This window comes from Leiobunum rupestre, chromosome 3 (assembly GCF_980474605.1).
Source record: "Leiobunum rupestre chromosome 3, qqLeiRupe1.1.hap1, whole genome shotgun sequence".
In the NCBI taxonomy this organism is placed as follows: Eukaryota; Metazoa; Arthropoda; class Arachnida; order Opiliones; family Sclerosomatidae; genus Leiobunum; species Leiobunum rupestre.
In genome coordinates this window covers 56,156,582-56,169,204 of record NC_143386.1, presented here as the reverse complement: position 1 = coordinate 56,169,204, position 12,623 = coordinate 56,156,582, and the positions used below count along the sequence as shown (strand labels likewise).

Here is a 12,623-nt window from a genome sequence, read left to right as displayed (position 1 = left end):
TGACAATGCATGTTATTTAGCTTTATTTGTATAACACGTATTTAATAATTTCGAAAGTTGGTTTTAGTTTAATCATAATCATGGTTTAATAATTAATTTCGTAGCTAGCAGGTTAAAAGAATGGTCATTCTCGCATTTAGAATAAATAGAATAAGTATCGTCCTACCTGGCACACTCAGCATCTCCAGCATATCGGTTTTATTCTATTTATTCTATTTATTCTATTCATTCTTTTTAGGCAGGCCCTCTAAAAATCAAGATGGTGGCGTGCGCGGATTTCGAAATACAATCCGCTAAAGTATAGACCCCGGCTTTAATTTGAAAAACGTACATTTTCTTAATATTTTAAATTTCATAACTTTGTATTTACGTTCTCCTTCCTTCCGAGTTTGTTTTTTTTTGAAGCATTAAAGTTTGTAAAATTATCTTTAAAAGAATTATCGGCAAATGTGTCTTCGTGTTACTTATTTTTAGCCATTTTAGTTCTATCGTTAGATAATTTTTCGTGATTTGTAAGCTTACTTTCGTTTATTTAAAAATTGCATAGCTACCGCCATCTATGGTAGTTTTTCGTTGTTTAGTATAGTTCAACATTTTTTTTGTTCATTTCGCGAGTACCACGATATCTCAAATGTTCCTCTGATAAAATCTATTTCGGCGAAATGACGGCGATTCAGTTTTCACACAAATCTTGCGCGGGTGATACAAACTAAATGCTTTGGTTTGATTTTGCTTATAATGGATGTAGTCAAAGTTTCTGAAGATGACAATGATAATTCTAATAAACCTAAAGAATTACGTAATTTGTCTAGAAATAATAGTTTTAGTTTTGATAGTCGTTTCCTGGCCACAATTGAAAGTACGAGAACAATACTTGGCATAATACAATCTCCAGTTAAAATAGACTCAGTGTCTCTATCAAAATCAAAAACCATTAGCTTAAATTCCCCACTGAATAAAAAAAATAGAATAGCTGTAAAAACCTTTGGTTCACCTTTTACTGATGAAATATATCATGTGCATGAAGACAGTTGCAGCACTGAAATTGAAAATGTTAATCCAGATTCTCCAAGGCAAGATACATCCACTGATGAATATGACAGAGAAATTACTCTCAGAATTGTAAATAGACATTTCCCAAACCATTTCCTACTTCAAATTCAATAGTAATTTATTTAATGTAATTCCAGCAATGTGAAAGAAAAATAGAAAGGCTACAAGAACTGGTAATTAAATTAAACTTTACATAGAATCACATTTTAATACATTTTAATTGAATTCTTAAGACTTTATCACTGGAACAAGAAAATTCAGCACTGAGACTCAATTACCATAAGAAAGAAAAAGAAATTAGAACCCTAACTGAAACACTAAATAAAATAAAAGAAAATTGGAAGAATACTGAGGACTATGTCTCTACTGTCACGGAACATCACTCTAAATTGCAAGAAGAACTTGAAAAAGAACAAAACGTATAACTATTATTGGCAAATAAATATTCCTACTTTGATAATAATATATTTATAGCTGAATTCAACTTTAGCCAAAGAAATGAGTACCTTAATCAAAGAGAATGAAATTCTCAAGGAAACAAATAAACATTGCAAAAATAAAAATAAAATACAAGTAAATAATAATAATAATTTAAAAACAAAGGTTTACAAAATTATATTCCTTTTTAATTTAAGGTAGATAGCCTTTCAGCTGAAACTGATAATTTGAAAAAGCAGCTGGCCGCACAGTCACAGTGCATTTCCCAATGCAAAAAAGATATTCACATATATCAGAAAGAACTTTACACAATGGAGAAAGACAAACAAGATGTAAGCTTTTTACAATTATTCTAACAAAAAAACTTAATTTACACTTTCTTTAAAATTTTCTCAGCTTAGTCGATCTAAAATGAAAATAGAAACAGATTATGAAGAGAAACTCTGTGAAATCAAAACCAAATTGTCTGAAACTTTACGACTGAATGCAGAGGGGAAAACATTGGATGAAAAAAATGCAACTGAATTGCAGATGTTAAAGGCAGAAAATGAAACTTTGACACAAAAAATTAAAGATATCCTGACTGAAAAAGTAAATGGTGTTTAAAATGACACACGTTCTCATATTATAAAAATTTAAATATTTTTAGGACTCTTTAGAAGTTGATTTCCGAAAATCGGAAGCCTATAAAGTAGTGCAAGAAGTTGAAAATTCAGCAACATTGAAGAAAATTGTATTGATTTTTAAACAATTAATATTTGTAGGCAAAACTATAATTTCATTACACTGTTTTAGTTGAGTGAAAAAGAAACAGAGTTTGAAGAATATGAAAAACAATATTCCCTTTTAAAAGCCAAAGAAATGGAAAAAATGAAAACCCAATACAAGTCCCTAATTGAGAATCTATCTTCGCAACACCGCCTTCAAGTTGAAGAATTACTAAAAGTGCAAGAAGAAACTAATAAAAAAAATGAAAACAGGTAACAAACATGAGTAAAATCAAAGGGATTAATAGTAGGTGGTTTCTTTTCGCTTGTTCCGGGATTTTGGAGTGGGGTAAGGATAGTAATGTTATGACGTAATTTTACTCTGATTATGTGGTGGCAAATAGTTTGAGTCTGAGTAAAAATTTTTTTCCAAATGGCTGCCTGTAACCTCTTAAGCAGATGAGACCGATTTACTCTCTTTACAACTCCTTTTCAGAAGGAGTAAATAGAGTAGCCCTAATACTTCAGAATAGGGATGCACCGATATGGGTCAAGCCGATAAATTGGCTATTCGTGGCTGATATTATCAGACGATATAAACAAACTTAGTTATCTATCATAACAGTAGTGTATATGATAATATCATTGTAAAAGACGTTTCAGTGTGTCATAATTTTTCATGAAAAAAGTCTTCATTTTATCGCTTATGCCAATATTGGCCGATGTATCGGTTACAGATATATCAGTGCATCCCTACTCGGGAACAAGCGAATAGTTTATGGCGTGGAGTAATTCTCATCCCCAGAACGGTCCAATAAAACATTTTAGGTTAAAATAAATACACTTAGTCTGAGAATAGGCAAAAAGAAACCACCTATTGAAACCGTTTTTAAACCCTAACAGTTTGGAACAAGCAGAGGAAGAAATAATAAATCTTCAAACAAAAATAGTGAAGCTAGAATCTGGAAGGAATCGTATTCTTTCTAAACTACAAGTTCATCTGCAAAACCAATGGAGGGAATCTGTTCAGCTACTTTATGAGGATGAAGACCAATTTGAAGTAAGATTACACAAGCTGGCCAAATTATACCAAAAATCTAATCTCGTTCCTTTAGATTCCAGCTAGAAGCTTAGAAATCAGTGGGAAGAGTAAATGGTTACAAAGTAACAATGTTCTTTTCAACTCTCCATTACCTTTGAGACTAAATGTAACCGAAGGAATGCCATTGATGTCTAAGAAGTCAATGGATAGTGCTACCATAGATACTCAACAAACGCCTTTGGTCAACACTGAAAAATTAAGCCTCAAAAACCAAATTAGCAATGCTCAAGGATCATTTTCAACACCGCAAAACATCAATAAAAAAACAGAAGTAATAAGTAGCAACTCTAAAAAATTACAACATTGTATTCAAAGGGTAAATTAACAAATTCCAGATTTATTTTTCAAATTAACTTATTTGTCTGGTGTTTCAGTTACTACAAGAAAAATCAACAAGCTGAGTGTATTTAGAACAGTTGGATACTCCAACATTTGACAAAAGCGAGATTTATCCCGCCAGCATTATAGAATAAGTTTAAAAATATTTTGAACATTTAAACTATAAAAAATAAATAAATTTTCATATTAAAAATTGTACGTTGTCTTGAAATATTGTGTATATGGCTTGATTTTGTATATATAAAATATCACATTCAAAATGAAATATGCAGTTAAAGAGTAGGAATATATAGCTATATTTCATATTATTTAACTACTTAAGTACTGATAAATGGGTCATGAACGAAATATTTTGTAATGTTATTGCGCGTGAATATGGCCAAAAAACGATGTTGCTAGAGGGGTCAAGAAGCATAGTCCGGATGTTGTACATACTCGTTTTCTATAATGCACGTAGCATTATTGTCACCTGTACGCATATAATGAACACTCAAATCCCTTCTAAATTTCTTTTTCAAAAAATTTAAAATGGAGGAAGAGTTTTGATCATTCGGACCCTCTTGGTATGGAGCAGGTCCTGAAATCCGTCCTGGATTCTCATTGTCAGTTAAGTATGCATTGTCCAAAGATTTGTTTTTTTGATGAAAGTAAATGAGAATGACTGTGGCACTTATGGCAAAAATGAGTAAAGCCGAAAATATTATAACCAGTTGATAGACCAACGCATTATCTATAAAATAAATTTTTCACAACTGGGAAAATGTAATTTGTTAGTCATTAGGTGAGCTTTGCCTTACTAGATTGATTGCAAATAGTCTTATCGGTAATATAAATTGAATCGTCAACAATGAACAGTCCTTTGGATCCACCAATGTGTAGATCAGCTTTAACAGTAATTAATTGCTGATCATTCTTCAGTAAAACAACATGCAATTCCACATCCTTCTCAAATCCATCAAACGATTTGGTTTCTGCCAAATTTGTTGTAACAAAGGTATGTTTCCAGTTGATAGTATTATTTCTATCCTAATAAGAGGAAAAATTAATTTACAAATGTTAAAAACTAAGATGTAAACATTTTAGTATCATTAATACTTCCAAGAATAAACACTTACTGTAAATGTAAATGTAACATCAATTGGTTTATGACACACGTTAAAATATATTACTACATTAATGGGGACTTTGGTTATCGAAGTTGAACATTTGGCTTTATAATTAACAAAATGGCACAGGTTATCTAGACAAATACAAAAAATGCATTGAATCCATTAACCAAGGAGATCCTCTTTTGATTTGATAATTTGGAATGCCCAAGGCCTAAAAAACATTTTATACTTAGTGCTTACCATTTCCCGAATTTGAATTTGGCAAACCATGGAATAAAATGATTAAAATTACTATGAACTTTGCATCTTTATAATGAGTAGTTCTAACACTAAACATGTTCACATATTTACAATACTTTTCATTAACCGGGCCTCTTCTTAAAGGGCAACGCAAGTGACCATGCAGGGGGGTAAATTATCTTATAGATAAAAAGAACGACTGAGCATGCGCTATCTGCCATAGCCTTTCCCTCTGTAAAAAAAGCAGAACCTAGATTTGCCGAATAGTTGATTTTATAAAATAAAAAGTGGTCTTGCCCAACTTGTTAAAATGTTGCTCTTACATCACAAGACCCAGCTTTATTAGTGTATTCCTCGCACGAGCGATTTGCACGCCCTCTAGAAAAAGCTATATTCCTCGCGACTGTAGCGCGCGCTCGTAGGCTTGTCAAAGTAAGAGACTGTGACGTAAGAGCAACATTTCAACAAGAAGGCCACGTTAGTTTATAAAAAGAACTATTTATTTTGTATAAATGCGCCTCTAGCGGTTTTTACGCAAAATCCATGCATAATGCATTCTTTAGTCGCGAAAATGGCCGAGGAAAGTGAAGTCTCCGTGCTTACCGACAAATCGGATCCTAAACTTCTACAAAATAAATGTAATAAAAAAAGAAAAATTTTCTGTCCCTATCTAGTGGTGTGATGGGGTCACTGGAGCCTGTGGGGGGCTCCATACCCGGCTCTCAAGGTCATGTGATCGGGGCGCTGGGTCACTGGAACCTCATGGGTGTTCCACACTCGTCATTCTGTGACCTACTAAGGAGGGTAGTTTGCAGTGGAAGAGGAAGCCACTCTAGTCCTCAGCTGTGCGAGGGTGGGTCTCGGGCAGCCCATGGTGTCGCCTTTTGTTGGGCCGTGATGAGGGCGTTTGTTTGCTATATGTGAGGCGGTCAAAATGGCTGTCTCACTGGCCGAACGTTGTTTCGCAAAGCGCACTTTTGTCCAGGGCTGGTTGTTTAAGGTGGCCGCTGTAGTGCTTAAGGCGGAGCAGCGGGGTACAAATACATATACTTATGTCGGGGTATAATGATAGGGAAATTGTTAAGGGGATATAGGAGTGTGTGTGGTGTTGAATTTTCTTAATCCAATGTGAGGCTAGCCGCCCCTTTCTTATCGAAACCGTGTATGGTCAGAAGTAATAAATAAGTGTGGCACTTTCTTATCGAAACCGTGTATGGTCAGAAGTAATAAATAAGTGTGGCACTTTCTTATCGAAACCGTGTATGGTCAGAAGTAATAAATAAGTGTGGCACTTTCTTATCGAAACCGTGTATGGTCAGAAGTAATAAATAAGTGTGGCACTTTCTTATTAAAGGGAGAGTGACCGAAAAAAACAGTTGGTCTCATTCGATAGAACTCTTTAACGCGCATGCAGTGCCGTTAATTTCCGCCCCCTCCGACCAACCCCCTTAAAGGGAGAGTTACCGGAAAAAAAGTTGATTTCATGAGGTGGGCGGTGGCCACTCTTTAACATAGGATGGTGAATTTTATATCAAACAATAGGAAATCACATGGGCCCAACAGATTTTTTATTAGTTTACCCACCCGGGTCAGCTGATGGTGGGCGGCATCCACTCTTTAACTTAGGGTGGCAATTTATTTATCAAACGATAATAAATTAGCTTTTGTATTAGTTTGCCTACCTGTGTCTACTAAGGGTGTATATGTTTGTCCACTCTAATACACTGATGTGGAACTAATATTACGGCCTGGGCCGGCTTGTTTGACATATTAAGGCCTAGCAAAACCACGACGTTCTATGATCAAAGTGTAGTGGTAGTAGTATTATTCTACTTTGCATGAGTGTCTCACCGAAATTGGCATAAAATAGGTTAATAGTTTGTAGGAATTTTCTTTTTGGTACTCAAGCAGCTTACTGGTGTCCTTTATTTTCCTTTATACCTTTTAATTTCCCGTTCTTTTACCAATGTGACAATGTTTTGTCTACGTCACTAATCTGAAACTCTTGCAGGTAGAGAGCACGCGCTGCCGTCGCGAGACCCTTCGGAATTTGAAACCCGCGTGCAAAACTCGCGCGCAAGTAAACCACTTAAATAACTTGCGCTCGTGACGAAGATAAAAACATTTTATACTTCTAATTTTTATGGTTTTATTTTATAGAAATACCTATTGTGAACTTCCTTCTTCCTGGAAGGAGGCTAATATCACCCCCACTCACAAAAGTGGTTCCAGGGCTGATCCATCTACTTATCGCCCTATTAGTAACTTAAACCAGGTGCCTAAATTTAACGAACAACTCGCTCATGCTCAAATTACTTCCTTCCTCCGCGCCAACAACTTATTTTCTCCGTCGCAACACGGTTTTCTCAATAAGCGGTCTTGCCTCAAGAACTTATTGCAGGCCACTAACACTTGGTCTCAATGGATTGATGAAGGGTTTAGTGTGGATGTCATCTTCCTAGATTTCGCCAAAGCCTTTGATTCCATTCCCCACGTGTACCTTCTCGAGGCCCTTCACTCTGCTGGTATACGGGGCGATGCCTTAACTTGGCCAACTACCTTTCTGGTCGTAAGCAGAGAGTTATTCTGCAGGGGCAAGCCTCTTCTTGGAGTGCTGTTGACAAGGGGGTCCCCCAGGGTTCTGTGCTTGGTCCCTTGCTTTTTAACATCTTTATTAACTCTTTGCCTGATGTTGTGTCGGTCGCTTTGGTGTTGCTTTTCGCTGATGACACTAAGATTTCCCATAAAATCAGGTATACTTCGGATTGTCAAGCGCTCCAGAAAGACTTAGAAGCGGTGGATGGCTGGGCCGATTCTCATGGTCTCTCCTTTAATGTTAAGAAGAGTGCTGTCCTCCACCTAGGCCGTAAGAACCCCAACTTCACGTATTACATTAAAGATGTCCCAGTCTCTTCTTCCCTCTCTGAGAGGGATTTAGGTATTATAGTCGATCCGTGCCTCAAATTCTCTAAGCACACCAATAAGGTTACCAAACGTCTATCAAGTATTGCCGGGCTCATTCGCCGTAACTTAAACTTTCGTTCCCCCCGTTTAATTAAGCAACTTTACAACTCCCTTGCGCTCCCTATTCTTGATTATTGTTCCCCCATTTGGACCCCTCATTTAACTACAGGCCTATCTGCCCTACAAAAATCTCAGAATCGCATAACAAAACTTGTTACTAAATTGCAAAATTTTCCCGCCCCTTCTCGTTTAAAATCCCTTGGTATTCAGCCTGTTGACTCGCGTCATAAAATCAATAACCTTTGTCTGTTACATAAATTATTTTACAATAATTTAGATCGTAACTTTAATGAATTTTTCACCCCTCAAATCAATAGGCGATATAATAAAGTAACGTGGCTTTCTTGTTTTGATGGGAAAGGCCACCTTCCACTATGCTTCCATTATCTTTCCCACCAAAAAGCCTATGAATTCATCCGTAGGCTTTAACTGTACTATTTCGTTATCCCATTTTAACAAGTTGAGCTAGCATATCTGACTTCATAATATCACCTATTCCCGTACTCGTGGCCATTCTTTAAAATTGTGTAAACCGAGCGCTGCCTCTACTACTCGACGAAATTCTTTTTCCCATAGTGTCATTACCGATTGGAATGCTTTGCCATCAAATATTGTTACACAATCTAATTCTCACAAATTCCGCTATTTATTATCTGAACATTTATCTGCCTGGTCATGATCTGATAATTATTATTATTTTTTTATCCTTCGTTCATTGTTTTCTTAATGTTGACTTTGCTTTTTGCTTTTAATTATTTGTATATATCTCATTATTATTACTATTATTACCTCTCCGAGGGGACAAAGTCCCCTAGGAGGGGTTATACAACCACCGTGTCTGTCTGTGGGTCTGTGGGTGGGTCTGTCTGTCCGGACTGCGAACGCGTTCGCATTTTCGGTGCAAAGTGTAATCACTGCGTACGCAGTTTCTCAAAGGGTTGGCAAAACCACCGTGTGACGGTGAGCGTTAACGGATGCATTTGCGGTTTGGTTTGGATGGTGTTTTTTCGCTCACCGTCGTGACGGTTTGGTGTATTACGTTTTTGTAATGTTTATGCGTAGGTTGTGAGTGTTGAATTTGTTGTGTTTGTGTTCTGATGGATGTGCATGTTGAGTCTGTTGTGTTTATATGGGCGTTTTCTCTCCAACTTCTTCTTAATGACTTTGGGACGGACCGAGTGCTGAGTGTAATGCTACCTCTCAACGTCCAATGGCAGGGTTTCCACCAGTTGTACACGGTATTCGTCTTAGTATCAATTCGCGATCGCATCGGGTGGGATTTGAACCCGAGACCTCCTGATTGACAGGCGGACGTTCTACCACAGAACCACCGACACTTGTTACGCCTTATTGAAAATTAGACCTTCAGCTTTATCGGAAGCGTATTTAATAGAGTACGAAATTTTGGTTTAATTGAAATAGAATTGAAATTGAAATTATTGCATCGAAGAAATTCTAATTTAGCGTTTCTCTATTGATTAAAAACAAATGCGCCACCCAAGTTTCGAACCCAGACCATTCGGCTTTTCAGTCGAGCGCTCTACCACAGAACCACCGATAGCTGCTTAGATTCACTGAAATTAAGACAGGCATCGTAAGCATAATAGGTAATAAAGTCTTTTTTTATTAATGAATTTATGAAGGCCTAATCTGGTATTTTTTAAAGGTTAAATCTTGTTTTAGCGCAGTCAGCCGACATTAGAGGGTTAAAGGGTAGACACTGTGGGTGGTCCACTTTCTTAACGACCTATATATAGTTCTGTTAATTCAAAGGAGATAATTTAACGTTAATTGCTTTAAGAGGTGGCGGTTAGTCAAGTGGCTCTCTGTGCTTTGTTGATGGTAAGGTTTTTGCTTCTTGTAAATACATTTGGTGTGGATATTTGGATATCTACGATTTCTAACGCAGTCAATGATTTCTTGGGTGTGCGAGTCATTATATGATATTGGAAATTGGACGGCATTGGTCTTTTTCATGTGGTATGCGTCACAACCTCAACAGGAAGTGAACGAGTCGTCCACTACCAGATATCTACGGTATCTTCATCAAGGGCGAGTGTTGAAATAAAATGAGCGTTAAAGATGCGGCAAGTATTTCGTAAGCGAGTAATTCCAAAAAGCCTCTGTAGATATTTCTTTCATTAAAATTTGCTTCGTATTATATTTAACTGATAAACTTGTTCTGTAAAAGGGTTTAATTCAATTGTGCATTGTTATAGTACGTCTAACTTACTGTTGTAACTACTTAACTTATGATATTCTGAATAAATTAAAATTGGTCGTTTCGTCTCAATTATTTTAATTATAATTAAAATTTTATACCGGGCGGGATAGAAATGGGTTAATATTTTTAACAAATAACTCTAAATTGCGGAGATATATCTTTAAGGGTTATCTCGAGAAATTAATACCACTAGGGACAATTCTACCGAGGAGAGGTATATTTTGGCTTGCCAACTTGTTATTATTATTATTATTATTATACAACGACCGTGTCTGTCTGTGGGTGGGTCTGTGGGTGGTTCTGTGGGTGGGTCTGTGGGTGTGTCTGTCTGTCAGGACTGCGAACGCGTTCGCATTTTCGGTGCAAAGTGTAATCACTGCGTACGCAGTTTCTCAAAGGGTTGGCAAAACCACCGTGTGACGGTGAGCGTTAACGGATGCATTTGCGGTTTGGTTTGGATGGTGTTTTTTCGCTCACCGTCGTGACGGTTTGGTGTATTACGTTTTTGTAATGTTTATGCGTAGGTTGTGAGTGTTGAATTTGTTGTGTTTGTGTTCTGATGGATGTGCATGTTGAGTCTGTTGTGTTTATATGGGCGTTTTCTCTCCAACTTCTTCTTAATGACTTTGGGACGGACCGAGTGCTGAGTGTAATGCTACCTCTCAACGTCCAATGGCAGGGTTTCCACCAGTTGTACACGGTATTCGTCTTAGTATCAATTTGCGATCGCATCGGGCGGGATTTGAACCCGAGACCTCCTGCTTGACAGGCGGACGTTCTACCACAGAACCACCGACACTTGTTACGCCTTATTGAAAATTAGGCCTTCAGCTTTATCGGAAGCGTATTTAATAGAGTACGAAATTTTGGTTTAATTGAAATAGAATTGAAATTGAAATTATTGCATCGAAGAAATTCTAATTTAGCGTTTCTCTATTGATTAAAAACCAATGCGCCACCCAGGTTTCGAACCCAGACCATTCGGCTTGGCAGTCGAGCGCTCTACCACAGAACCACCGATAGCTGCTTAGATTCACTGAAATTAAGACAGGCATCGTAAGCATAATAGGTAATAAAGTCTTTTTTTATTAATGAATTTATGAAGGCCTAATCTGGTATTTTTTAAAGGTTAAATCTTGTTTTAGCGCAGTCAGCCGAGATTAGAGGGTTAAAGGGTAGACCCTGTGGGTGGTCCACTTTCTTAACGACCTATATATAGTTCTGTTAATTCAAAGGAGATAATTTAACGTTAATTGCTTTAAAAGCTGGCGGTTAGTCAAGTGGCTCTCTGTGCTTTGTTGATGGTAAGGTTTTTGCTTCTTGTAAATACATTTGGTGTGGATATTTGGATATCTACGATTTCTAACGCAGTCAATGATTTCTTGGGTGTGCGAGTCATTATATGATATTGGAAATTGGACGGCATTGGTCTTTTTCATGTGGTATGCGTCACAACGTCAACAGGAAGTGAACGAGTCGTCCACTACCAGATATCTACGGTATCTTCATCAAGGGCGAGTGTTGAAATAAAATGAGCGTTAAAGATGCGGCAAGTATTTCGTAAGCGAGTAATTCCAAAAAGCCTCTGTAGATATTTCATTAAAATTTGCTTCGTATTATATTTAACTGATAAACTTGTTCTGTAAAAGGGTTTAATTCAATTGTGCATTGTTATAGTACGTCCAACTTACTGTTGTAACTACTTAACTTAAGATATTCTGAATAAATTAAAATTGGTCGTTTCGTCTCAATTATTTTAATTATAATTAAAATTTTATACCGGGCGGGATAGAAATGGGTTAATATTTTTAACAAATAACTCTAAATTGCGGAGATATATCTTTAAGGGTTATCTCGAGAAATTAATACCACTAGGGACAATTCTTCCGAGGAGAGGTATATTTTGGCTTGCCAACTTGTTTTTCTTACTTTTATGTAATTTTTTATATTTTGTTCATTTTTAATCCCGCGATTCTGTAAGTCTACGCATAAGTCGGCCTATGCGGCTTTGTAGATAACCTCTAAATAAAAATAAAAATAAATAAAACATATAGGTCACTTGCAGATAAATAAATTGATAAGATTTTCGGTGCCTGTTTTTCAGTAAAACGTAAATCGCTGTATAAATTTCGCTTTTCTACAAGTTAAGTCTTACGGCTTAGGTCACCGACGTTTTTGGCGTAAGTGACTCGGTGGAATTGGCTTTAAATATTGTTAATTAAAATGATATGATACGGCTTTAGCAGCATTGTTGTTCAGAATAATCTCCATAATCGATTCAGGCTTCGATTAATTCCAGAATTCAGGCAACACTGCTACAACTATTGGTCGCCACAAATATCCTAACAAAGAACTGCGACTTGCAAAGCAATCCAAGGAAAAAGCAT

At 36.6% G+C, this 12,623-nt stretch overlaps 2 protein-coding genes across 2 annotated transcripts; one reads left to right on the top strand and one right to left on the bottom strand.

Annotated features, from left to right (window-relative positions):
• Nucleotides 1-685: 685 nt before the first annotated feature.
• On the top strand, nucleotides 686-3,832 carry LOC149952703 (uncharacterized). Its single transcript, XM_090168746.1, has 11 exons — nucleotides 686-1,122; nucleotides 1,191-1,226; nucleotides 1,287-1,472; nucleotides 1,528-1,626; nucleotides 1,689-1,823; nucleotides 1,888-2,082; nucleotides 2,141-2,224; nucleotides 2,287-2,471; nucleotides 3,102-3,258; nucleotides 3,314-3,616; nucleotides 3,675-3,832. The coding sequence occupies exons 1-11, from the start codon at nucleotides 739-741 to the stop codon at nucleotides 3,699-3,701; spliced, it is 1,791 nt and encodes a 596-aa protein (XP_090024872.1). The 5' UTR covers nucleotides 686-738; the 3' UTR covers nucleotides 3,702-3,832.
• On the bottom strand, nucleotides 3,605-5,180 carry LOC149952702 (uncharacterized). The gene is made up of 4 exons (XM_090168747.1): nucleotides 4,989-5,180; nucleotides 4,755-4,879; nucleotides 4,437-4,665; nucleotides 3,605-4,369 (listed from the first exon to the last, which is right to left on the bottom strand). Exons 1-4 carry the CDS (start codon nucleotides 5,083-5,085, stop codon nucleotides 4,044-4,046), a joined length of 777 nt encoding a protein of 258 aa, XP_090024873.1. The 5' UTR covers nucleotides 5,086-5,180; the 3' UTR covers nucleotides 3,605-4,043.
• Nucleotides 5,181-12,623: the final 7,443 nt, after the last annotated feature.